At 40.2% G+C, this 26,770-nt stretch overlaps 1 protein-coding gene across 5 annotated transcripts; it reads right to left on the bottom strand.

Moving 5' to 3' along the window:
- LOC308189166 (putative G-protein coupled receptor 141) lies at positions 1 to 26,770 on the bottom strand. Of its 5 annotated transcripts, none has more exons than XM_080578933.1 (4): positions 26,063 to 26,770; positions 16,526 to 16,696; positions 11,491 to 11,767; positions 4,152 to 9,947 (listed from the first exon to the last, which is right to left on the bottom strand). In XM_080578933.1, exon 4 carries the CDS (start codon positions 9,942 to 9,944, stop codon positions 9,000 to 9,002), a length of 945 nt encoding a protein of 314 aa, XP_080435059.1. In that variant the 5' UTR covers positions 9,945 to 9,947; positions 11,491 to 11,767; positions 16,526 to 16,696; positions 26,063 to 26,770; the 3' UTR covers positions 4,152 to 8,999. The 5 variants fall into 5 exon arrangements, 4 of the variants coding, with proteins under 4 accessions (XP_080435059.1, XP_080435061.1, XP_080435060.1 ...); XM_080578935.1 differs by lacking the exon at positions 11,491 to 11,767 and adding an exon at positions 18,511 to 18,684 and having other exon boundaries at positions 26,063 to 26,768; XM_080578934.1 differs by lacking the exon at positions 11,491 to 11,767 and adding an exon at positions 18,588 to 18,684 and having other exon boundaries at positions 26,063 to 26,768.

Below are 26,770 nucleotides of genomic sequence, written 5' to 3'. Positions count from 1 at the left end.
TGTGGTAAATTGCCTCTTTATTTATTTCAGGATTGCATACAGAGGAGATACAACAGAGCTAACAAGACTGTGCATATATATGGGTTACATTAGTAATGAGAAACAGCTACACTAATTAATTCTGCTCCCTGATGAAATTAAATTCATGTAGTACAATACATTTAGAATAAAGTCAATACAAAACCAAACTGTATCAGTTTCTGGTTCCTTCATTATGGCAGGATGACATAAACAATATCATGATTATCTGTTATCTTGTAACAGTAATCACTGATAAGGATGAAGAGGGACTTTCTGTTGGTAGGCTGAGGTTGTTCCTTTTTCCACCAAAGAAAACAATAGCTTCCTTCCCTCCCCCCCTTCCTCTCCTCCAGAAAAAAAGACTAGTAAGTTAGTGAACTGTTATCATCTCTCATTTTTTAAGTTAATTTTGGAAAAATATCTTAACACATTAATTTGCATGTATAAAATGTTTAAAAGCAACATAACCTCAAAATGTAAGCTTTAGTTAGAAACACAACATTTTTTCTCACTGAGCTAACACTTATTTTCATGATTGATACATTTGTGAGGAGGGATGTTGATGCATCTATTCTGCTCTGTAACATTTCAGTTGGTTTGCTTGCTGGTCCTTTGGACAGTCTGGGAGATGGTCACACTGGTTCCCTTGTTGCCAGCTGTAAGGTGGCTTGGCCACACGCTCTTTTCCTGGGTGCTGACTTGCCTTGTTCCACCTGGCTAGCCTGGCCTGCCTGTGCTCCTTTGCCCTGTTGCTGAAACCAGAGGTCGGCTTTGCAGGCTGGGGTAGCTAGTGGTTGTGCACTGGCCATGGACTCTGTTGGCAAAAGGCTACATGTCTGTAAGGTCTGTGCGAGTGGAGGTTTCACAGGTTGTGGATGGATTTCTTCTAATGGAGGCCGGGGCGCAGGCTCTGTTACAGCCTCAATACCAGTGGGGTGCTCTGGAGCTGCGTGGGCTCTTGGGATGGGTGATGAAGCACGGCAAGTCAGCACAGAGACCAGGTCCTCCTCAGTATTTAGGCAGTTGATGATATCAGATGGAAGAGAGGTCGACGTGATCCCAAACCCGGGATTTGCTCCAGACAGAGCTGAATACAGTGAATGGTTTATTCCTGAGTGGTGAGCAGAATTCTTAGCAAACCGCATAAAGTGAATTCCCATAGACCAGTTTCATGAATTATTGTCTGCCATCCACTCCATGAGCACTTCCTTAATATTGCCATTTGAACGCTCTACCAGCTCTTGACTTCGAGTGTCCTGTTTTTCCATGCACCAGGCTGAGCTGAGGCCACAAATATTTCAGTTCTTGCATGACTTCAGTAACGAATTCAGTTCCATCATGACCCTCTAATACAATAAGTGCTCCAAAAACGAGAAAGATGTCAAGAAACTGTAGGATCAGCTCAGCTGCATTTTTTCATGTAAGTGGACAGAGAACACAAAATTTGGTGACACAGTCCTGGTACATCATTATCCACTTCAAGCTGCGTAGAGACATTGACTGCATATCGATACTGTCAATTTGCCCCCTTGCTAAGTGCTCCTTGTTCAGAAGGGACTGGCCAGCAAGCCGTTCAGCCAGTTGGTACCTTCTTTTTTCCTGGCAGACTGTACAGCAGGATTTGAAGAGCTCAGCGGCATCTCTGGTGATGTTTGCATAGTTAGATGACAAGTGTTTTACGACATGATCATGGCCACCAAGGCCAGTCGCCACATGTGCTTTTTTGATGTTATCATATGTATCCTTGATGCTCACATAATGTGTGGGAGATTCCTCTTTTGTCTGCCTTCTCTTAATCAGTTTCGCAGTGTCTCCACATTATAGAATTTCATATCTGAAATGCGGGAAAAAGGAAACTCTTCATTAGCAATAAAACTGAATCTCTGAAGAGGAAAAAGTAGCAATGTACACACTTACACTTAAAAAAAAAAAAGAGAAAAAAAAAAGGGTGGATTCTCCATATTTACATTGCAAGCAGATAGTATTCATGTCTTGACTTTGACCTGGGATTTTGTTTTGCCTTTTTTATTTCAGCAGTAATTACATAACACTCTGTCTTCAGGATCATGTACTCTGAGCATTTCTATTGGTTCTTATAAAGTTCTTTAAGTTTAATTTCAAAGTCCTGAGACATCTTCAGAATGTATTACTTAGCAAGTAGAGGAATCTGATCCAAGTACCTCCTTTTATGTACAACTGTTCTTGCACCAATTGCTGACGTATGCTACAGTCATATTATGAAACCAGTCATTCTGCAAAATGACTAAAATCTTCAGTCATTTCTCAAAATGACTTTATTTTGCGAAATGACAGAAAATAGTAGGCAGGTATTATGCAAAATGTCTAATCTCTGTCTTTTTAAAGTTATTAGCTTAAAAGACATAGAAATAGTTGTTTTGTTTCATTTTTTCCCCATGCTATGTAGAAATACACAGTAAATCACAGAACAAATGCAGATTTCTATAACAGAGACTATTGTGAGGTCATTTTTGCTTTGTAAAATTTGTATCTGTTTTTAATTTTTTTCTTCCACTGGACTGACATTTGAAGCACCTGACCTTCCCTACTAAAACAATATGGAGGGTCATTTCATGAAATGTTAGAAACCATTAGGCGTTTCAGGTGATGGTCAAATAAAGTAGGGAGTTGGACAGTGTAATAAAATAGCCAGTATTTTCTGAAATGCATTAAACCTTCAGTCATTTAATGTAATAAGTTGCTGAAATTGTCATTTCATGAAGGAACTAAAAATTTCAAGTCTATTTTTTTTCAGAATAGTTGCTTCCGCAGTATCATCATAATACATATACATAATACATTGCGTGCCATTTGGGTTTAAACTTCTGGAGGCCAGTTTACTTCAGGGATAATTTTATTCTTCCAAGCTGAATTTAACTTGCAGGCCTCTTTTTATTATGTTAGACTTCATAATGCTTTTTTCCAGTGTACAGATACATTTCCAGTCCTGAATAGATACTGATTCAACTGCTCCTTCTATAGCAAAGGATGGGAACTGCAACAGAAGAAGGGAAAATAGGTTGGCGTCTGTCTCCATGCATGTGGAGTTCACACTCACTCATGTTTCTCTGTACACAGCCCCCAGACATACAGTCTCTCCCATTCTCCAAGGATATGATTCAAGATTGTCCACCATAGGATTTTCCTGCAATGCTGATACACTCTGTGCTGTCTTTTCTTATTTTCTTATTTTTTCCCATGCTTCTGTAGCACCTGACTAGTGAAATCTCTGTAGTCTTTTCCTCTTCTGAAGAAAAGCTTTGGGAAGACCAAGGGCTATCTGCATTTCTTACAACATGTGCTCCTGCATCTTTGTTAGTGGTCATGGTGCCACCACTAGTACATTTTCCCTGCCTCAGCCTTTGTCAGGTTGTTGTGTTTCTCTCTGTTGCAGACCTCTAAAATAGATGAGACGTAGTGGGATCTTTTCCATCAGTGCCATTCCCTTAGTATGCTGCTCTTGTAGAGGCAGAAGTCAGGGTCCTGCTTCCCAAGTTCAGATGAAGGATTCAGACATGCTATTGAATTTCTACATTAACATCTGTCTTAACTCTTTTCAGCGCTGGGCAGGTGGTCTTTCTTTACCATGATACCACTACAGATGGGGTTGCCTGTGGATTTGAGCTGTGCTCCCCAGTTAGTTGCATGTTACACTGCTCATCTCTGAGCCTAGCACCATTTCCATTATAGATATATATATTATATAATACAGTTATACTTCAGGGAATGGATTATGTGTATTATCCTTAGAGGTATTTTTATTTTCAACAAAAAATCTTATTTATTAAGCAACTGTTTGCAGGTGGGGAAAATTGTCTTACTAAGTAACAGAAAATTTAGTTTCATTTCCTGAAGCTTCTGGCTGGGAGCTCAAACTGGTGTTCTATTAATGACTCCTTGGCTTTTGAAACCAGCCCTTGTCACCAATCAATCTCTATCCGTAGTGTTTACTTACAAGGAGAGTGTAAACAAAGTACTGTTTCTCTTGCAGCTGTGGAGATCCCCCCTTTCTCTGGCAGCACTGCTAGTTCAATATGTCCTGGTCCTTGGAACCATAGGGAAATGGAAATGGAAATGGAAATGGAAATGGAAATGGAAATGGAAATGGAAATGGAAATGGAAATGGAAATGGAAATGGAAATGGAAATGGAAATGTCAGGTGATGTGGGTCTGTGGAAAACTGCCTGGAAAGAAAAAATCTGGAGCGTAAGAGGGATGAGAAAAGTAGGACTAAACTCCAACAAATACCCCAAACCAGCATTGCTGCAAAAACCAAGCTTGCTGTATTTATCCTTGCATCAACATGATTTTGCATGGCTCACTGGTGAACTAGAGAGGGAACAGATGTAGCTGAAAGCAATGCAGGAGAAGAATCCCAATCCTATGGAATGGCAATGCAGAAGTGGGATTAAGGAGCAATGGAGGTCAAGTTTGTTCCTGTCAGTGAGAGTTCCACTTTTTGGCAGCATTAAGGATTCAATAAACAACATGAGATGAAGTCCAGAGGCACAGTCTATGTTTGGTAGAAACATACTTATATTCTGCCTTCCTATTCTCTTCCCCAACACCTTTTCCAAGACCTATGCCCTCTATGTTCTTCTGTAGTAGAGCTTTTTTTTTTTTTTTTTTTTTTTTTTTTCTTGTGTGGTCTTCTCTGGACTGGCTCCTGCATATTTGCAACTCCCCACCACTGCCTCCACCATCACTGTTCACAGGAGCTGCTTGGCTACATTTCAGATGCTGCTCTGGCCTTGTCTATGCTTTCATTTTCAGGAGCTTTTCAGAGACTTCTTCCATGGCATTGCTTAGCAGCACCTCCAGTTCCTCCTCAGCTCTTGCAAGGAGAGTGAGCAGGAAGGGTGCCCGGGAGGGTGGGAGAGAGCAAGAAGCTGGTGAGGGGCAAAGCAGGGGAAGGCTGGAGGGAGCAGCACCCAGTCCTCCCCACAGGCCCTGTCAGCACCCTTGCTGGAAGCACCACTTCTGTCACCAACTGGCAGTGCAATTCCTGCCAGTGTTAACCAAGACTTCATTCTTTTTGGGCAGGAGGAGGCTTTCTCTGACAGACTCACAATGTGAGATGAGTGGCAGATGTAAAGTTTGTCTAGATAGTCCAATAGAAATCATGACTCAATGCCAACTAGTATCACCAGCTCAAAGCATAGAATTATATCCCCCTAATTCTGCTCATTAGCATCACGAATAAACATTAATATTATTAGTATCAATTTCTACTTGGAAAAAAAAAATCAAAACTCTGTCTGGTATTTTTTTGTGATGCCATAGTGCAGGGTGTTGCAAACTTGTACATTTTAACAAAAACTACTTGTGATTTTAACGCATTAATGAACAAGATCAGTTAAGCTCAATGGTCAAGATGTACTGTTTGCAAACACGTGTTTTATTTTCCAAATTTTATTTATTTAACTTTTTGAGCAAATAGACATTTTTTGTGTTAACAACTTTATTGCAAAAAATGGTTTATAATATAGTGTTACAAAGGTATGCAGTGCCTACAGAATGCATATAAGACATTTCCATCCACCAACAATATTGCTATAAGAGGAAACATAAATGTATCATAGAATAACTGAGTCTCCTGAGTTGGAAGGGACCCACAAGGATCCTCAAGTACAACTCCTGGCTCCGACCAGGACCAAAAAAATCAAACCCTATGTCTGAGAGCGTTGTCCAAACACTTCTTGAACTCTGACAGGCTCAGTACCATGACCACTGCCCTGGGAAGCCTGTTCCAGTGCCTGAGCACCCTCTGGGTGCAGAACCTTTCCCTAACATCCAGCCTGACCCTCCCCTGTCCCAGCCCCATGCCGTTCCCTCGGGTCCTGTCGCTGTCCCCAGAGAGCAGAGCTCAGCGCCTGCCCCTCCGCTCCCCTCGTGAGGGAGCTGCAGGCCACCATGAGGCCTCCCCTCAGTCTGCTCTTCTCCAGACCGAACAGACCAAGTGACTTCAGCTGCTCCGCATATGTTTTGCCCTTTAGACCCTTTACTATCTTTGTAGGCCTCCTTTGGACACTCTCTAATGGTTTTATGCCTTTCTCACATTGTAGTGCCCAAACCTGCACACAGTACTTGAAGTGAGGTGGCTGGCCCTTTTGTCTGCCAGGGCACACTGATGACTCCCGTTCATTTTGCTGTTGACCAGAACCCCTCAATCCATTTCCACGGGGCTGTTCTCAACCTCTCATTGCCCATTTTATATGTATAGCAGGGCTGCCCCATCCCAGGTACAAAGTCCAGTACTTGCTCTTGTTAAACTTCGTATGGTTGGTGACTGCCCATCTTCCCAGTTTGTCAAGATCTTTCTGCAAGAACCTTTCTACCCTTAAGGGATTCAACAGCTCTTTGTAATTTAGTATCATCTATAACCTTAATTATTATGCATTCAATTATTTAGCCTAGAGAAAAGGAGGCTTAGGGGAAGCAACAACCAATAGGACAAGAGGAAATAGCCTCAATTTGCACTAATGGAGGTTTAGGTTGGATATTAGGAAAATTTTCTTCACTGAAAGGGTTGTAAAGCATTGGAACAGGCTCCCCAGGCAAGTAATTGAGTCACCATCCCTGGAGGTGTTCAAAAGATGTGTAGATGTGTTGTTTAGGGACATAGTTTAGTGCTAGAATTGGCAGTGCTAGGTTAACAGTTGGATTTGACAGTCTCAGAGATCTTTTCCAACCTAAATGATTCTATCATTCTGTGTCCTGCATCCAGATCATTTACATAAGCATTGAAGGGAACTGGCCCTAAAATGGAGCCCTGGGGAACCCCTCTAGTGACTGACCACCAGCCTGATATAACCCCACTTACTATAACCCTTTGATCCCAACCATGTCTTCTGCTGCAGGGTAAAAGTGCTTAATGTACTTTTAAACCAAAATTTTATTGCTTTTTTAATGACACATAATTAACTGGCAGTCAGTGAACTACACATTCAAACTGATTCATTCCATGTTTTAAATGTCTCTGTAGTTCCTCAATTACTGTTTAATCTGGCTGGTGGTCTTCTTTGTCTTTAACTTAATTATTTTGGGGCAAATGCTTTCTCAGACAGTTTTGTCTCAAGTTCACACACACTGTAAACTCTCACATTTCCCTCTGTTAATCAGCTGTTGTGATTCAGGCACTTTGCCAAGGGTGGGCCATGTGAGTATCCCCACATATCCCTTGTGTTACAAACTTCAGTGGTTTCCAACTTTTGTTGTTATATAGCAGTACTCAGTCTCTGACCTGAAAATACTTTCTCATGATCAGACCTACTAAGGGATATATAGTGGAGCCTGAAGCAGAAAGGAAGACGAGGAAGAAAGAATATGGAAGAGATGGGATCCTGTCTGATGATACCTGATGGGAACCATCTTGGACATCACTCTTTGTTGGGGACAAAAGCAATGAGCATAGCAGTAAGATCATACAGGTACAGCAAGATCTACCAATCATTATTTGATTGCTGTCTGATGAGCAAGAGATGTTGAAGTAGAAAGAAATGGAAAGATTCGGAAGTATGAAAAGGTGGATTTCAACAGCATCATGAGAAGAGACTTCCACTGGAATTTAATTAGTTGATAACCTCTAATTTGTCAGAAGATTAAGATATTATTCCACTGACTCTAAATGAGAAATGTGACCTTATGCAGATGGCAATAAGAAAGATAAATTAGCCATTGGTGTCTTGGGTTATAGCAGTCAGAGATTTGTACTAATTTTTTGGTATGGGTTTAAAACGGCAGAGCTATGAAAGCCCGAATGTCTTTCACAAAGTTATTTTGCTGACTTTTTCCTCTTTTCAAATACAGTTCAACTCTGCTTCACAGCTAGCACCTCACAATGCCCCATTGAGGTATAGTAAGCTCTTTAGCTAAACCAGGTTTGTTAGCTTTTCCATCCCTCCAATCCAAGCAGTAACATTTTAATTTCTTCTCCTAGTCCAGGGTACTAAATTTAAAGCATTGATTTCAAGATAAAGGTACTGAGAGTAATTACAAACTTCAGAATTACACAAAATCAACATAGGATTAAAAAAAGCATTGTTACCTTGGAGACCTAAAATATTTGACTTTTTATGAAAAGACAACTATTATCTGAATGATCTAAATAAAATAATCCTCACCGTTAGCTATTGTTGTTTGAAATTGAATAAATCTGTAAGTAAAAATGCAGTCTTTTGGTCTGAGCTTACAATATTCAGTGAGGATATATAATTTTTGTTGGTGGAGACATTTTCACAATGTGGTAAAAAGAACAAAGCTCTTTTCTGCTGTAATGATACCATCTCCAAAAGGTGATTCTGAGAAAGTCTTTTAGAGAAAAAAATAGATTGTTTTTAAAGAGTTGATTGAATCGTTCATTTAGAAAGTTATGCTTGTCTTTACAGTGAAGAAACAGACGTATTCAAGTGGAATAATAGTTTCACTGATATTTTATGCTTGCAGGCAATAAATAAGAAATGTATGTGGAAAACAATATAGATCTTTGATTTTAAATATGCAGTCCCTTATTCCATTAAAAAACTTCTTTTTTTGTGTGTGTGTGTTTCTACATACTTTGCAAGTTCTCCTAAGTCTCATTCTAGTGCCTCAGATTTCACAAAGCTTGATCTAAAAGAAGTAAAATCTGTGAGCCATGGGCTCATGCCATTTCTCCCCACTCCTCAAGGTGTATCCACAACTCGCTAGGTATCGCTGTGAGGAAATCCCAGAGGCAGCCCTCCAGTTTGTGAGCTGAGATGTGGGTGGTGGATCACCCCATTATTTTGGGGTGATCCAATAAATTTATTATTATTTTTGGGATGAGCAGAGCCCTGCATGAGTGTGTTATGTTGTTTCCAGGGTCCACCATGACTTGCTGGGAAGTGGGTTTGCTCCATCTGTCCATCTGTCCATCTGTCCATCTGCTCCATCTGTCTAGCACCATGCTCCACCAGTCCACGTACCGCAGGTGGTTGGTGCTAGCAGCAAGGCAACCTGCTTCGAAGCACAGCCACATTTTGCTTCAGGAGGCGGCTTCCACTCAGCACAAATGACAGCAGATCCAGGCAGCTGAGTGCAGTCAGACTCAAAAAAACTTCATTGTAGCTTTCTAACTGTTCATAGTCATTCACGTGCTGTATGTAGTAGGCCCTAAAGAGGTGATAGGGAAGGAAGCAAATTATGATGACACAGATGAAAATCAAGTTTTTCACCTGGGCCCAGAACTCTTGGTGTGACCAGAGGGAGGTGGAGAGTTTTCTTGACACTTTTATCAGAATGAAAATCTGCAAGCTCAAGAGAACACAAGTAATACAGGCGACGGCCACAATTATTAAGTAGTTCAGGATTTTCACACTGTCCTGCTGCAGCTCTTTGTGGAACTTAAAGCATGTTTTATTATCGTATGTCCCTGAGCGTCCGTACTCAATGCAGAAGAGTGGCACCACAAAGACAATGACGAAGATCCACACGGCAATGCTTGCGGCAATGGCATGCAGCTTCCTATAGAACTCTACCTTATCCTTCCATTGAAAGAAGATCAGCCACCGGATCACCAGCGTAATCACGTAGAATAGGAAGGTCAGGTACATGTGGAGGTGCACCATAGCACTCACCATTTTGCAGAATGGCATCTGGAAGACCCATTCCTTGTTGACATAGTAGTGCAGGCGGAAGGGCACTGTGAGGAGAAGGAGACAGTGCACCACAACCAGGTTAATGATGGCTGTGGTGGTCACGGACAGAGTGTTCATCTTGACCAGCACAAATGACATTGCAATGGACCCTATCCCACCTCCAGCAAAGGCAACTGAGTAGACAGTAATCAGGATGGCACTCATGGAGTTCGTGTGGATGAAGGAAGAGGAGGAGCCATTGCTAGCCATATTTTCTTCAGTCATATTCCTGAAATCTTCCTTGTACATATTCTAAAAATGAAAGAATACATAAAGACTGGGTAAGAGTAGGAGTGTACAGAGCCTATCTGAAATGCCAGCAGAGCTTTCCATCTGGCTCTTACTCAAGGAGTAAACCTGGATTCTTACACATGGAACAAGCTGTAATGGTTATTCAAACATCTTCCAGTCTAGAGAAAACAAGCTGAGAAGGCTGGGAGGAGGAACAGCTGGAGTACTTGAGATGTTACCATACCCTTAAGCATGAATTAGTAGTAGGTGAAAAGAAAAGATTCTTAGAGAAATCATGATTTTGCTTTTGAGCTGTGTTCTCAGTTTACCTCTCTTATGATCATTTCCATTGTTCTTCAGCAAACATCAGAGATATTCTTTGAATTCTGCTACTCATTCATCAATTTGTTTATCTGAAGCACTAATCTGCCCTTCCCAGAGCCAGAAGATAACCATATGCTGTTCTATTAAAGCTACAAATTTTGCTTGCTACAGTGTGCTGGGTTTTGCACACATTTCAGTCAATTCCTTCTCCATGGACAGTACATCTGAGTAATGGATTAAATAGCATGGATACTGAGGCTCAGTGGAGATTCTGCTCAGATCCTGCTAGCCTGAGCAGCACATGCAGTGCTGTCCTGCTGCTCAGGGCCATTTCATTCTAATATGTGGTCACAGGGTGTTACAAAATAGGATATTAGAAAATGTTAGAAAAGGCCATCTTGGGTTAGTGCAAATAAGCTTTCCTGTCTGGAACTGATGGAGGCTAACTGAAAGTTAGCAGAAAGTTTAATACGTATGCTATACATTTTTAATATAATGCTTCTGCCAAGAGAGATTAAATACAATTTTGATTATTCTAAATGTATTTTCTGTTAGGATCTTTAAGTATTATGAGAGTATGAGGGGGAAGAAAAGTTCAGGTGGGGTGTCATACTGAAGCATGTTTGCATCTATGAAGGTATCAAGAGGATGTCCACACTACAGTCACAGAAAGAAAGCTGGAAAAAATGAACAATGCTGGGCTCTGTACTGTCCTGGTTATACTGCTAATGCAACCTGAAAAATCTAATTTAAAACTAACTCTGGTATGTCTTCCATTTCACCTGTGAATCCTGCAATACAAGAAGGTTTTCTTCCTGGGTGAGTTTTTGAAAACTTTTCTTCTAAAATGACAATGATATTAACTTCACAAAGTAGTATTTGTATCTCTTTGTATGACTGCTTTTTCACCTTGTTTTCATAAATAAGTTGGGAGGGAAAAATGTTATTTAGCATTTTTCTCTCTTGTGGAAAAGAGGAAATACCCGTAACGTTTTTATAAACTGGTTTTGCTCACAGTGAGGGGTTAATATCTGTGATGTGTCTAAGATATTTTTATTGTTTCTTAGCAGTATTTCTAGGCACTTGACACTACAGAAATCAAGATCTCTTTACACTTTGAAAAATCAGTTATTCTCTGTTTATCCTAATGCAAGTAAGACTTCAGATATTTTATCGCATTCAACGTAAACAGAACTGCCATACCTTAAATAGTATGTGGTGTTTGTTGGTATATACTGACCTTTTCTGTTTGAAAAAGTCATTCTGAATTTCATGGATAACTAAGTCCAGTGCATTGTGAGAAGTACAATGGCATACAACGGAAGAGCTTCTTCTTAAAGGTGCTGCTTATTGGCACATTGCAGTTCTTGCATCAGAAACCATAGAAGTTCCTTCCAGTTTTGTTCTCGTTTCTTAGATGTGTTTGTTTCAGCCTCACACCATGAAAGCCAGAAGTCATTAGCAGTAGCTTCTCATCGTTTTCTCAAGTTGTTAAACTTTAATTTGAAAAGATGTCCCTAAAAAGTGGCATTATCACACTGTTTTAATTTAAAATACATATTTAAAGTTTTAAAAGTGTCACAGCCCTAAAAGCAAAAAGCTGCAAATGCAGGTACATGTTAGCAGCCACACAGCAATGATGTGCTTGTAGAGGAAAGACCTCTCGTGGTCACTGTTCAGAGTCCAGCAATGAAACTTGATCTGAGACAGGAAGGAAAAGATAAGCAAAAGTCAGATAACTGATATTATCCTCATGTAGTTCTATTAGGTGGACAGCAAGAAACCTGTCTGTGTCTACAAAAAATCAACCTAGACACTGAAATGCAGGCTTCTGCAGAATTCTGCAGTCATCTCTAAGTCCCTTTGTTGTAAGATTCTGCAGGAGATCTCATTTTCTTTAATCTTCAGAAAAAAATTTACCAACAGATATTATATAGGAAAGAAGCTTATCAGCTCCCCACTACTACAGACATCCAACTGAAATGTCACTGTGTGATGATACAGAATGTTTGACAGTCTGGATGACACAGGATGTTTCACAGAGGAGACGCTGCTTTCTGGTAAGATAAGGCTTCCTATTGTGCTGACACTCACGTAGCTACAGCCCACTGACCTGCATTACAACCAACAAGTTCTTTGGCCAGAATTTCACAGGATCACAGAATCATTTAGGTTGGAAGAGACCTCTAAGATCACCCAGTCCAAACTATGACCTAACACTAACAAGTCCTCCACTAAACTATATCATTAGGCTCTACATCTAAATGGCTTTAAAATACCTCCAGGGATGGTGACTCAACCACTTCCGTGGGCAAACCATTCCAATGCCTAACAACCCTTTCGGTAAAGAAGTTCTTCCTAATATCCAACCTAAACCTCCCCTGGCACAACTTCAGCCCATTCCCCCTCGTCCTGTCACCGGGCACATGGGAGAATAGGCCAACCCCCACCTCGCTACAGCCTCCTCTAAGGTACCTGCAGAGAGTGATGAGGTTGCCCCTAAGACTCCTCTTCTCCAGGCTAAACAATCCCAGCTCCCTCAGCCGCTCCTCGTAAGACTTGTTCTCCAGACCCCTCACCAGCTTCGTTGCCCTTCTCTGGACTCGCTCGAGCATCTCGATGTCCTTGTAGTGAGGGGCCCAAAACTGAATACAGTACTCGAGGTGCGGCCTCACCAGAGCTGAGTACAGGGGGACAATCACCTCCCTAGTCTTGCTGGCCACACTGTTTCTGATACAAGCCAGGATGCTGTTGGCCTTCTTGGCCACCTGAGCACACTGCTGGCTCATATTCAGCTGACTGTCAACCAATACTCCCAGGTCCTTCTCTGCCAGGCAGCTTTCTAACCACTCATCTCCCAGCCTGTAGCGCTGCTTGGGGTTTTCTCCTCAAAATGTCAGTGCCTTCCTATCCCCTCCCCCTCTAGCCACAGCCAGTTCAGTGATATTGCTCAAGTTTTGGAGCAAGGTTTGGTCTTCCTGTGCATTAAGTCTCTTGGTTAATTTCTGCTGGACTTGTGCTTTGACTAGTCATGAGGGGCAACCACTTTATTTGAATGTCATAGCACCTTGCTGGTGCCAAGGGCTCAGAGACATTGCCAAAATAGCTACATTTTAGTTTGACAAAGGAGATGGACTGCCAGGAGGCCAGATGCTGGGTACTTTCAGAAATATGATCAGCAGAAAGATTCATGTGTATTCAAGATTCATCAGTTTTCAGTGCAGATAATGCCATTACTTTCATTTCTGGTTACTTTCTGCACAGCACAGTCCGCAGAACTTCCCTGGACTACCCTGGTCACACAGAGTAAGTCATTTACAAATATGACTCAGTCTGTCAAAATTTTCCCAGTAAAAGCATATTTTTTCCGACCTTTGGGAACTCATTTCTCATTTCTCTTTTATCCTGTTAATTATCCTACTGTTTAAAAAAAATTATGGGAAAACTATATTTCTAGACAGAATTTGTACCAGTTCAACTTCCAGATATCATACATGCTTATACTTTTACTTTTGGATTCAAAAACCTTTGTCAAATTTTGCTTTTTGTTTTTCTCAATATTTAGTAGTTTTTCCATGTTTAGATTTTTTTTGATAGATACTTAGAGAAAAGTAGAGGTAACAGATAGTTATCTTCTCTTTGTCTCAGTCATACTTGTGGCTCCTCCCTGAACTCCTCCATGCCATCAACATCGTGCTCCTATTCTTTTGTTCTTATATGAACAACTTTGCATTTCACAGTACTAAAATGCTCCTGACTTATTAATCCAAATCAGTCTGTCACTGACTTGTCCTCTTCACTGCTCAATGTTTTCCCAAGCAGGTTCATCAGTCACCATTAGGTTACATCAACATTATATCAGCGTATCCAAAAATAAATAAATTAATCACATTTGTCAAAAATGATGACACTCCTACAATCTCTGCCAAACAGTGAGCTCTACTGTCTGTATAACAAGTGTCTGCAAAAGTTATCCCCCCGTATATCTGCTGAGGGACTGGCAAGCTTCACACAGATTTTCATGTGTTATGACAGTTGGGTTCTGCATAAGAAGCATTTGCAGCCTGCATGCAGCCAACTGAGAAGTTTCATTTGAATTTGCAGGGGGAAAAAATTCAATCCAAATGAAAGATTTCTATTTTTGACAGACTTAATAAAATGGAAAAAAGAATGTTTGTCAAAACTGACATCTCTGCATCAAAGTAAACTACGTTGGTAGCAGTGCAAAATACAAATATTATTTAACAAAAGCCTGTTTAAAATGTGCATTTGTTTCACAAACATCATCATTTAGTCTCAGAGCTGCTTTCTGTTGAGCATTGTAATAGCTTTTTGATTTGCTCTCATTCCATGCTGTGTTATGATCATGTATGCAATGCCACTAGAATAATTGCAGTATTCTCTTGATTTCAAAATTACTGCACACACCTGAATTTTGAAGTATAAATGTCTGCTTAAAGTAAAACATAACATATTTAAATATGAAATGTGTATTTACTCTGTATTTAGATATTGATTTTTTTTCAAACAACATTTAGTGATTCCTCTAACTCATTCTCATTCTTTAACTCATTTACTTATGTTCTGTAACTGTGTCATCAGATCAGTATTATAAAACTACCTTTTAGTCTCTTGAAGAATGAATGGGATGGAAAAAATATGTCGAGTCCTCTTTTGTTTGGTATTTTCACTGTTTTCACACAAAAATGGAAACTGTGGAACCTTCCTAATGATTTACTATTCAAGCTGTATCATACTGAAAAGAACAAATGTACCCTTCTGGTCTTTATAGGTATTGGATGATACCAAACACATGCTCAAAGATGCATGAAAACCAAAAGAATTAACTCCTACTTTTAGGAGGCAGCGTAGAGCTACAGGATAGCATTACAAAAAAGGTTGAAGCAATGTCTTCCTGTACTAGGAAATTACAAACACAAATGATGAAAACAGTTGTGCAGAACAGCTTTGAAAGGAGTTCATAATGAAACAACTAGAAAAATTGATACTTTTTTTGAAGTCGCAAACCCATTTTAAAAGCATTGCAAACCAAGTCTTTTGTTCATTCTGTGTATACATACACATTAGAGTTTGTCTCCACTCTTCAAGTGTTATTTACTTGACTCTTCATGTAAGCTCTAAGAACAAAAAGGAAAACACCCACTGTTTGTGAAGTGCCATTGCCTTGCTTCTTTCTTTGAACCCATGACAAAGCAACAACCGTGGGCCTTCAGCTATGTGAGGGCAGGGCTACCCGTAAGCACACAACCTCAGGAAGATTTTGGTTGCATTCCCAGTGAAGAATTCATGAGGAGAAGAAATGCTTCCTTGGCTTGCATGTTACTATTCCCTACCACTCATCTGATATCATATCAGAACAGCTCTTTAGAGAATTTAACAGAAGATCTCTTAATTTACAGCAATTTCTTAGACTTTGGAAGTCTTCAAAGCTTCCCATTTCTGAGCAGCTATATTCTACTGCCCAAAATAATCAAGTCTACACACATACGTAAGCCTCACAGACCACAGAGATGCTTGTTTGGAAAGTTATTGCCCAGGGTAGAAGGGATTGTTTGAAATAATGTTTTGATAATCCGGAAGTACAGGAGCAAAATATGATCTATATTGCACCTGACAAAGTGTGGATTAACCATATCTGTGGATATGGTTAAAGTCTAGACATCAAAGTGAAAGCGGTGAAACAAAGTGCATGCTATAGCCCAGCACCTTGTCTCCACCCTGCTTTCTGCCAAGACTGTAATTTGGCATCTGGATCTCTTGGGACTCAGTGACATTGCAATACCTGTACAGTGCTGGCAAAATGAAACTAGGAGATTTTAGTAAATAAATATTAGCTGTATCAGCATTGAGGACTCATTGGGAGTGGTGGTTATAGTGTGGTGCATGTAGTAATAGATGACTTACTGCAGGACTGAATCTCTGAGTCTGTGCAAGGAGAATTTTGCCCTCCTGCAGGCTTTACTCATTTCTGCCAGAACACAGGTATATTTGAGTACAATACTTCTGAAAGCAAGGGTATTAACATTCAACATTTAGATATAGTCTTACATAAGAACATTTTAACTGACTACATCCTATTGCTTCACATTTTGTTAAAAAACACAACGGACATACTGTTCTGTGGTACTTCACAACAGGCTGCTGTGTGTTGGAGACCATATTTTTGCATTTTGCAATTCTAACAGTGGCTAACAGTAGAAGAGGTATTGAGTTAATATTAAAAAGTGATAATAACAATAATACTTAGCTCTTACCTAGTACCTTTCTTCAGTTGATCTCAAAGCTCTGTTAAAAGGCATACGTATCATTCTCCCCATGCTACAGCTGAAAAGCTGAAGCCTCTGTGGCAATGCCAGATATCCTTAAATCAAGTCCTCTGCTTCCTCAAGTTAGTCATGTTGTCTTGGGTTCTTGTAGATCTTGTTCTAGAAAAAAATATAGGCCAATTAATAGTGGTAAGAAAGCAACAATATCTTAAAAATCTGTAGGTAGCATCTTAATGATTCTTTTTGGATGTTATATAATATTGTTGACACATACAGTAAGTTAATGCATACAATATGTTTATACAGTTATATATTATTGTTGATACATAACCGTGTTGGTTTCCTAAGCAGTCATCACAAATGGGAATTTCTATGTTGAGTTCTTTCCATATGTTTGCATTCTGCAACAAATTTTCAGTTCTTTTCCTAAATCAAACTGAAAATAAATATGAAATACCAGTTTGCTCTGGGACAGACATCCTTATTATCTTTGTTTGTCTCTGAGCTGAAGTTAGTGTCAAGTTCTAGATAGATATAAAAACCTTAATTCACATAATTGCAATTCATTTTCCTTGCTAAATTTGATGTAATTTTGTCCAAGATTTAGCAATAGTGTCTCTGGAATATGCTTCTCTAACTGTGATTCAGAGAATAGATTTCAGACTGCTATGTTTAGATTTTCACCAGTAATATACTAAGCTGGTGACAGATCAGCTGAATTTAAACACAGGTGCTGGAAATGTACATATTTTTTAAGTCTTGAGTAATTTCTGAGGGATTGAGCAATAACCCAAAATCTTAAAGAAGAATGACAGCAGGTTTGCATAGCCCCATTGTATCACCTGTATGAGACCTTCACCTACTTTAAATTTGCATTATAGCAACAGTTTTATGGGTCAAGGCTGCTTAATAATAGTTGAGAACCTGTCCTAGATTTCAAGGACTACTTGTTCTGAGATCGGAGTAGCATCGAGGCTCCTTTACTCTGAATTGCCTGAAAGGTCCTTGAGAAATGAGAACCATGCCTTTTATGCTCAGACATAATACATGCTGTCAATGATTTTTTCAGCTGTTCTGAACTTGGAGATGTACATGGAATAACCGTGGCAACGCAGGTGTTTTGATTTTCTGCATTTGTTGTGCCAGAACTCAAGGATTTGAAGTGCTAATTCAGAAGTGGACCATACAGGGTGGTAGGAAGCATGCAGGTGTGGTGGTTTGGTCTTTTGGAAAACTGCTTCTTTCCTTCACTTATGTAGGTGGCAAAAAGCAGAAAATAAGATCACCTGAACACCTAAAAGTCACTGTGGTTAACCTGACCCTTTTAGTTACTCGAGGGTAAAGCTAGAGTGACATTCTTGAAAACACTCAGCTGATGCTGATAGTAGAAAATCAGGCCCTCAAAGGGGTCTCTACACCAATGCTAGCTAAAAGTAAGTTTCAAAATATTACCCAAAATGCTGGTATAAATCAACTTTGCTGGACAGTTGATCAGACTTCTGCTAGCCAGAAAGCTTTTTAGAAATAGCAAATTATAATGTTTTCTTTTACACTGGCAGAGCTCCCTTGCATTCATGGAAGAAACAGGTCTTCAATACTTGGTTACTAGCCTTCTTTGTCTCTGTATATATTCAAAGCCAGCACTTCACCTTCTGTTACATTAATAAATATAAACCTGCTTATATCAACTGAGGCATAGTCCTGTAGCAGTTTACTAGTCCTGTAACAAGCCATGAGCCTGACTGTCGTTTCTAACATATAATTTAAGTACAGCCCAGTTCCACTTTTCCTGATGGCACCTCTGATGGAGTCTGGTGGGACAGCAGATCAAAGCCCTGCTTTTTCAATTTTCCCTTTGATTTATGTCTGAATATAAATCAGGCAACTACAAGATGAAGACAGTAGAGAGATCAGGGAGTTGGTCAGATAAAACAAGGTTCATTTTCTTGATAGCTGATCTGATTTTAATCTACCTTCTCTCATGAACTGGGGAAAATCCCACATTGTCATGTATGTTTGACTGTTGAAGAGTTGGTTTTGACAGATGTACCTGTGGACTGACAAACACCAAGCATGGTACTACTCCTCACACCTTTTCTTAGGATGGAGTCAGAGCAGTGTCCTCAAGCAAGGGCAGTGTCTGCTTCCTAGGAAAAAGGATGAGACACAGGGAGAGCATCTTCTGCTACATTCTGTTTTCGTTACTCGAAGCCCAAACCTCAGATCCCCTCCCAGTGCCAGCTATGGACCAGATCCTAGTTTGTAAGACTGTTTAAATCAGTCATGAAGTTGTAATTGTGACAGGTTAATTGCAATTTATCAGTAAGCAAAAGATCAGCTGTTAATATGAATAGCTGAAAGTTAGTATGTAGTTAGAGTGAGTAACTTTTAGTTGCTACTAACAAAATCATATTTTTGACTCATACTTCTAAAGGGCCTTACTATTTCAAGCACCTGCATAGAAAGATAATAATTATCTATGAAAGGAGAAATGTTCGGTATCAGTATCAGCCAGAAACATTTTATGGGTAATAGGTTTCTTAAAATGTCTCTATCTGGGTTCTGAAGTGGTTGTGATTTACAGCTGTCACCCAGGTGGTGTAAAGCATCCTACAAGAGAGAAATACTGCCTGTGACACATCTGAAAGAACATTTTGCAAAATGTATAGGGAGGAAAATGTGACTTGTAATTCCTCATTTCACACATCTTTGCACAGCAGAGATATAAATTCAAGCTCCTCTGAAAAGTGCAAATATATCTGGAGGCCTCCTCCTAGTTCCCTTTTCTAACTTAGAAACAAAACAAAACAAAACGTTTTGCAATTTACTATCCCTGGGCATTGTTACTCAAAAGAAATTCACTTTAAAATACCTGAGCCAGAGTGATGTGGATAAAGGCTGTTTCCCCCTCCGTCTGTATCACTACCTTTACCTTCTTTACAAGCAACAAGATTCACCTCATTCCTTGTTGAAGAATAGTATATCAATGAAACTGCCTCAGATTTCTATTCAGATCTTTCCCTAACCCAAATCTTTCAGTAGAGGAGTACTGCAAACAAACAAACAAACAAACAAAACCCTAAATCCACATAAAAATCTGTTGCACTCCTTCTTTAATAGGGTGAGGAGGTGTGTGGATCTTGAATCTAGAAAACAACTGTACTAACGCTAATAATTTGCCTTATTTTCTCCTTACATGCTTATGCTTTCTGTTGGCATGCTGTTTTGGCCTCAGTGTTTGTTACTGAGGAAGGTATGAGCCATCAGAACCACATACAAAAGCTATCTGTGCAGACTTCAGTCTAAAGGGACCTTTTGAGAAGGTATCTTCTTTATTTTTAACAACACATTTCCAGCCGTCTGTCACCAGCTTTAATATTATCTTGTACTGCAGGATTTTACTAGTTCACATCTCTGGCTTGCCAGTAGTTTTTTCTGGAGATATGCCTTTCATCAGGAATCCAGCACAGCTAATCACTTGTTATCAGAGCTTGTTCTCACCAGGATGAAAAAAAAAAATGGAGGAAGGAGCTGATTGACAAGGAGATGCATTACTCCTGCCATAAGGATGACATTAAACTGCAGAGAATGAAATCATATATGCACTACCGTGCAAATCGTATGTGCATATGTACTTTTCTGAGAAGAAAAAGACATTCCCTTCACCTGAAAAGGCAGTGCTCATCCTAAAATTTGTTTGAACTATGTGCTAGCCTCTCACTAACTGCCTAATGAGGCAGGTAGCATGTTGTAAGAAGGAATATTTTTTTTTAAATGTAAAGCACAAGTCTATTGCTATTCATCCTCAAAATGTTTACTGAAATTGCTAATGCTATCTTTTTTCTCAGATCTTCTATTTCATTTGATTTCTGACCACAGACGTATAACCAAATGCAGGGAAAAAAATCATTTTAGTAGTGATCACTTTCCTGCTGCATATATACATCCAAATATTTATGAAATTTAGTATGCTAAAATGTGTTTTTCATGTTGGCAGAGGAATACACCTCCCTATATTAGCCTAGACTGTCTGCATAGGAAAAGTACAGAAAGCAAAGCTTATTGCCAGTACTGCTACTTTGATGCTGAAGATACTTCCCTACATCACCATAGGCACAATGAAATACTACAGCTGGGTAAGACAGAAGCCTGGAATTCAGGGTTCCTGATATCTCTTTCAGAAATGAGGAATTTACTGTAAGAGAAATGTTCTGCATTGCATTCAAAAAGTATACTGATTTGCAAGAGCCTTTCCTGACCAGCAAAACTAAAGAATGCATAATGAAATGAAGCACTGTAAGCATGCAACTGCTCTATTACATCAAATTGTTTGGGCTGAAATGGCTCATTTTACTGCTAAATCTGGAGGTTTCTGTGCTGAACTAATGACAAGCATTTGTGTTAGATAAAGATCTTCAGTGTATCTGCTGAAATGTGAAGCTAATTGTGTTAGGAGTAAGCACATTACTGAGTCATTTTTGAAGACTTCTGCCTATTTGAAGTACTGCTGAAATTATTAAGGATGCAGCTAGAGAGACCAGCCAGGAGCAGCTGTAGAAACAACTAGCGTAAAGGCTGTGTGTCTGGACTGTGGAGCAGTACCCACATCTGCCCTTCAGCCCACTGTCAGCTTGCCTTTTAGCCTCTTTCCCTATTTCATTGACACAGGACTCCCCAGAAAATCTTGGGCCATGCTGCTTGTGGCCATAATGCTGTTTTACCATGATGACAGTTAACAGAATCACAGAATCACAGAATATTAGGGATTGGAAGAGACCTTGAAAGATCATCTAGTCCAATCTGCCTGCTGGAACAGGAACACCTAAATCATGTCACACAGTTCCTTCTTAAATCTGTTTATTTGGTTTCAGAGCGCTGCAGAGCATGGACTGCCCTCTGATGCTGCACAGAGCACCATGCCACTGGGCTCCTGCCCTTGGTTGTTCTTTAGACCTCTCTGTGAGAAGAATTAAAGTCACTGAATTATCAATTAGCTTCCCTGCCTTTCTTCTTTTCATTTCATCGAGTTTATTTGCTAGAAGTACTGTATAGATTTTTGCTTGCTGAAGGACATTCCTTTACGATATTAAGAGCCCTACTAGATAGGCATACAAAAAAAAAAAAAAAAAGGTAAAATCCATCTTCCATCTCGAGTCAGTGGAACATGGTGGAAAGAAGGCCCAAATAGCATCAATATAAGTTGGTACAGCAGTTTGTGTTGCCTGTGCAGATATGACCTCTGATCCTCAACAGAGGAGTTGTCCAGTTAGACTGGACATAACAGCAGACTTAATCATAGAATCATAGAATATCCCGAGTTGGAAGGGACCCATAAGGATCATCAAGTCCAACTCCTGGCACTGCAAAGGTCTACCCAAAATTTTAGACCATGTGACTAAGTGCACAGTCCAATCACTTCTAAATTCAGACAGGCTTGGTGCAGTGACTGCTTCACTGGGGAGCCTGTTCCAGTGTGGAACCACCCTCTCGGTGAAGAACCTCTTCCTGATGTCCAGCCTAAACCTCCCCTGCCTCAGCTTAACACCATTCCCGCGGGTCCTATCAGTGGTGATTATGGAGAATAGGTCACCTGTCCCTCCACTCCCCCTCGCGAGGAAGTTGTAGACCGCAATGAGGTCCCCCCTCAGCCTCCTCTTCTCCAGACTGAACAGGCCAAGTGACCTCAGACTTCATTAGCCCCACTGTATCTTATTCTGAAGTTAGCTAGTTTGTAGATATCCCAAAAATAGTTTTCCTGTTGATTTCAGTGGTGTTAAGGATTCAATGAGATTAGGAGAATAAAGCACATAGTTAATGTGTTTAATTATGCTACTGAATTGGAAATAAGAAGCATCAACTCGCTGAGGAGAGATTCCCATTGCTAGCTTTCTTTTCTCTGTGCATCATCAAATCAGGATCATTACTGGAAGTGATTCAATGACTTCCACAGCTCTCACAGTGAGAGATCTCACCATTTGCTGTAAAGTATCATTAACACAAAAGTGCAGATAAAGCAATGCCTATTAAGTGTCCACTGCAGATTTTCCTTTATGTCTATCTTACTTTGGCTGAAACCTGTTTCCACTTAATTTTATTTAGGAAGGAAGATTTCATTCTGTTTAGTGAGCTGACAATAAAATAATGAATTCTGTACCATGAACTATCTCTACTTTATTTTCAGATTCATGTTCCCCTAGAGAAGTTAATGGACATCTGAGCTCATTTGGTGATCATTCTCTTCCTACCCCTAAGATTATCCTCACATTAACTTAATTTCAGCTGTGTGTCAGAGAGCTCTTCTAGGTTAGAAAGAAGTCAATTAATCTTTTAAGGGGATCCAACATTATATTTTATTATGCTTTTTTGAAGTATTTTTCCCTGAAGATTTTTTTCCAGATTCAGAAGCATCCTGAGCATGGTTTTTTTGGGGGCAGAAGGGTAGAATTCATTCAATTGTTCAGTATTGCATTGTCAAAAGAAGATGTGCATGTTTCCATGTGAATCTGAGGTATGTTCATAATGCAGAAATATCGAACCTAGCTTTAAATAGGTAGTTGGTGGTAAGTCTGTGTTGATATGATGCTCCCTCTGGTCTAATTTATTCCAGTTTTCCAGACCTGGAGGCTATAGTATTTTCAATGCTTCAGTTAGGTCCTTCAAAGCTAGCTTTGTGCACATCCCAGTTTGTGTCTGTTGGGGCTGTTCAGTCATAAAAACATCCAGGTTGGCAGGGACCTCTGGAGATTTAACAGTCAAACCACCTGTTGAAATCAGTGCCTTAGGCTGGGTTATCCAGAATCCCATCAAACCAAGCGTTAACTATTTCCAGCAAGGGAGATTCCACCACTTCCAATGTTTCAGTGTTTGTCTTGAACCAGGGAGACAAAACCTGGACACAGTATCCCAGCCAGCCAGGTGCTAATTGGAGTGGAATAATCACACCCTTGACTGCTGGCTGTACTCTTGTTGATGCAGCACAAGGTTTCCCTTCATAGGTGAGGGCACACTGCTGGCACACATGCAGGTTCCCATCCACCAGGACCCTCCAGGTTGCACCCCAGTCAGTCAAACACCCCGCTTTCCCAAAACTGCTACATGGGACTACTCTGTCCCAGGTGCAGGATTTAACATTTACCATTGTTAAACCTCATGCTGTTCTTGTTGGCCCAACCTTTCAGCCTGTCACAATCTCTCTGCTTGGTGGCCCTTTCTTTCAGCATCTTTCAGCTTCCAATTTGGTGTCATCTTCAAACTTGCTGAGGATGCACTCAAACCTGGCAATCCTGAGATTTTATAAAGCTATTGAATATTTTCAGCACTGACCCCTGAGGAACATCACTTGTGACTGGCTCTTGGTTAACCACCAGCCATTAACCACCACCCTTTCAGCTCAGCAGTTTAGCCAGTGCTCTACCTAACTCATGGTCAGTCTGCCCAGTTCATATATTGCCAGCCTGACAACAGGATACTGAGGATGAGCAGGTCAAAGATCTTGCTAAATTCAAGGTAGATGGTGTCCACAGATCTCTCCTCAGCTACTTAGCAAATTGATTCGTCGTGGAAGGCATCACATAATGGCAACTAATGACAATGCTCTTTGTAGGTCGGTAGATACTTTTTTCCTAAAGAAACGATTTTTACACCAATTTCTTCATCATTTGACAGCCATTGACCTAAAATTTACTTCAAACACTGCTACTTACTGCTAATATTTTCTTACATCCTCAAGATCATAATGGAACAGAATTCCAACTATTTTGTCTGGTTAGTGGCATTTTCACTTATAAAAGTGGCTTTTCACTTATGAAATGGCAAGAAAAATCTCCTCAGACTCTAGATGCTTCTGACAACATACTGGAAAGGCTGGTAACTTTACATACCAAAATGGAGTGCAGTTCTATATTACACAATCATGCAACAAAGCACGGTAAAATAGCCATCGCACTTGCTATTGCCTACAGCATCACTTTTGAACCATGTGTGTTTTTGCAGCGGTTCTCCTAGAAAGATGTATCTGTGCTTGGCTCACAACCTGAAGAGCAGCAGAGACATATTTTGGGGACCAAACATATGCAGCACATTCAAAGGGGTGATGCCTTTCTGTGCGTTCTAAGAACATGAGGGAGATTTAAGTTGTTATGTAGTGAGAAGCTCCTGGACAGAAGCAAGTTACTGAGGCGTTATGTGGTGCCCTCAAAGTTTACAGCCTAGTTTTACCTACTGTAGGTTGTTTGCACGCTTCAGCTGATAATGTTGGCACAAAGATGAGAACTGAAAAGATACAGTTCAAAGGTGAAAAAACAATCTTGCTACTCCATCTCTTCTTATCAGGAAGGAGCATGGAGCTGTGGGTTGACAACGAGGCGAGAAAAAAGCTGCTATTGCTTTTTATCTAGAGAAGTAAAAACAACCTACCTTATATACGGTCACCCAGAAAAGTTCCAAAGTCCAAACAGAAACTGAGTAGCTATCTGAATAATATATGCATACAGCAGTGTACATCTGGTGACACAGGTCATTTTTACTGGTGTACCTTCCGATCACATTTCTCTACCCTCCAGCCACAGCTCTGCCTTGACTGATTTATCTGTGTCACCTCAGTTCATGCTTTTCTTTTCCCTGATCACTGGGAAGGGCACTCAGTTGCTCTTCCTAGCTAACAAGAGAAAGATCTTTAACATCAATAACATGTAAAAAACCCTGTCATCCATGAAGCCTTTGTTGCTCTCCTAATAGCCTCTTGTACACAATGAGCAACAGGAGGACAGTGATGTGAAATACAGTATCAGAGCAGATAACCAGTGGCTAAATCAGCCACCTAAAGCCTGTCAAGAAGTGGACACTAAACTGCTCACCAGCCATTCTTGCTGAGTTACGTAAGTGTCTGAAAGCATCGGGGAAGGTGTCCAAAAGCACCACAGTGGTGCCAGATCTGCCAGCCCTCTGATTGTCAGGGGGCATTGGGACTCTCAGCAGCTGAAGTGATTTTGTAAATTTGGCTTTTCATGAAAGATTATCAAAGCCTGTGAGAGAGCTAATAAAAGCAGTATGGAAATTCCCTTCTTGTTCTTTGCTTAAAGATTGACCGCCCAAACCGGTAGTATTAGTCTTGTATTTCTGGCTTACATTTTCTTTTAATAAAATAGTTTTGGGGAAGGATTTTTGAAGTGCAGATGCTATTTTAAAAGGACCCTGGATGCACTTCCTTCACCTCTGACTCTCATAACTTTTAACTGCCTTGTACTTTGCTTCCACAAATTGCACAAAATCTGATGTTCACAACTGCTGCAGTAAAGTAAAAACCCGAGCACTTTTAACTTCGATTTTACAACATTTCTCCCAGCTTAAAATTTAAAGTGTTGAGCTTACCTCCCACAAAGAACCATTAAAGTTCACCCAAATCTGCAGCCTCTTCATCTGAGTTTAATAACATTTCCTTCCTTCTCTCTAAGGTAAGGGGAAAAAAATCCTCTGCTCTGCATATCTGCCTCCAGTACCTCTGCTGAGTACCTTTGCAGCACTTACCTGTGGACTCTCCATCAGGATAGCAGGAGACTTGTGTCGCTCTGCACAACTCACTGACTTTGCAAAAAAGTGCTGTTGAGGAACTGCAACTGCAACCAAGCTCTTTCTGCTTCCTGAAATATCACCCACTGCCCTTAAACCACGAACAGCTGACAAATGTGCTCGGACCAATTCTGATCTTCTTGTGTCTATTGGAGTTGATATGTTTGGTTTGGTTGGTGGTTGTTTGATTTTTATTTTTTGAATTTTTGTTCTATTCAATACACATTAAATATGTCCACTTATTGCAAAATGTATCTGCTTGTAAGCAGTTTCAGTTGCAGGAAATAAAGAGATGAGTACATGCTCTGTATGTGCCGTATTACACTACTATCTTTTTATAAATGAAAAGTATCAGCTCAGTCTCTTTATAAATGAAGAGAATAAGGCAAGCAAGGAGTAGGAAGTTTTGGCAGGGATTTGCTATTATCATGATCCTCTTCATTATACACTGTTGGCTGTACCCTAATTTGTATTCAATGTATGTATCTGCAACCAGTAATCTGGCAGAGCAACAGAGATACGTACAAAGGTCCTAGAATTCCTTTGCCCCCTTTAATTTCTAAACATTGTTCACTATCAGTGTTGCGGCAGGATATCTGCAGTACCTGACTATGCAGGAAGTAGCAGGACAAACTCATCTCTCTTCAAAAACTTGAAGGTACGTTC

The sequence above is a fragment of the Anser brachyrhynchus genome, assembly GCF_964034855.1.
Source record: "Anser brachyrhynchus genome assembly, chromosome: 2".
Lineage (NCBI taxonomy): Eukaryota > Metazoa > Chordata > Aves > Anseriformes > Anatidae > Anser > Anser brachyrhynchus.
This window is presented reverse-complemented; position numbering and strand designations above follow the sequence as displayed.

What these genes read in the sequence shown, in the direction of transcription:
- LOC308189166 (XM_080578933.1), bottom strand. Translation starts at nt 9,944, where the DNA reads ATGTACAAGGAAGATTTCAGGAATATGACTGAAGAAAATATGGCTAGC.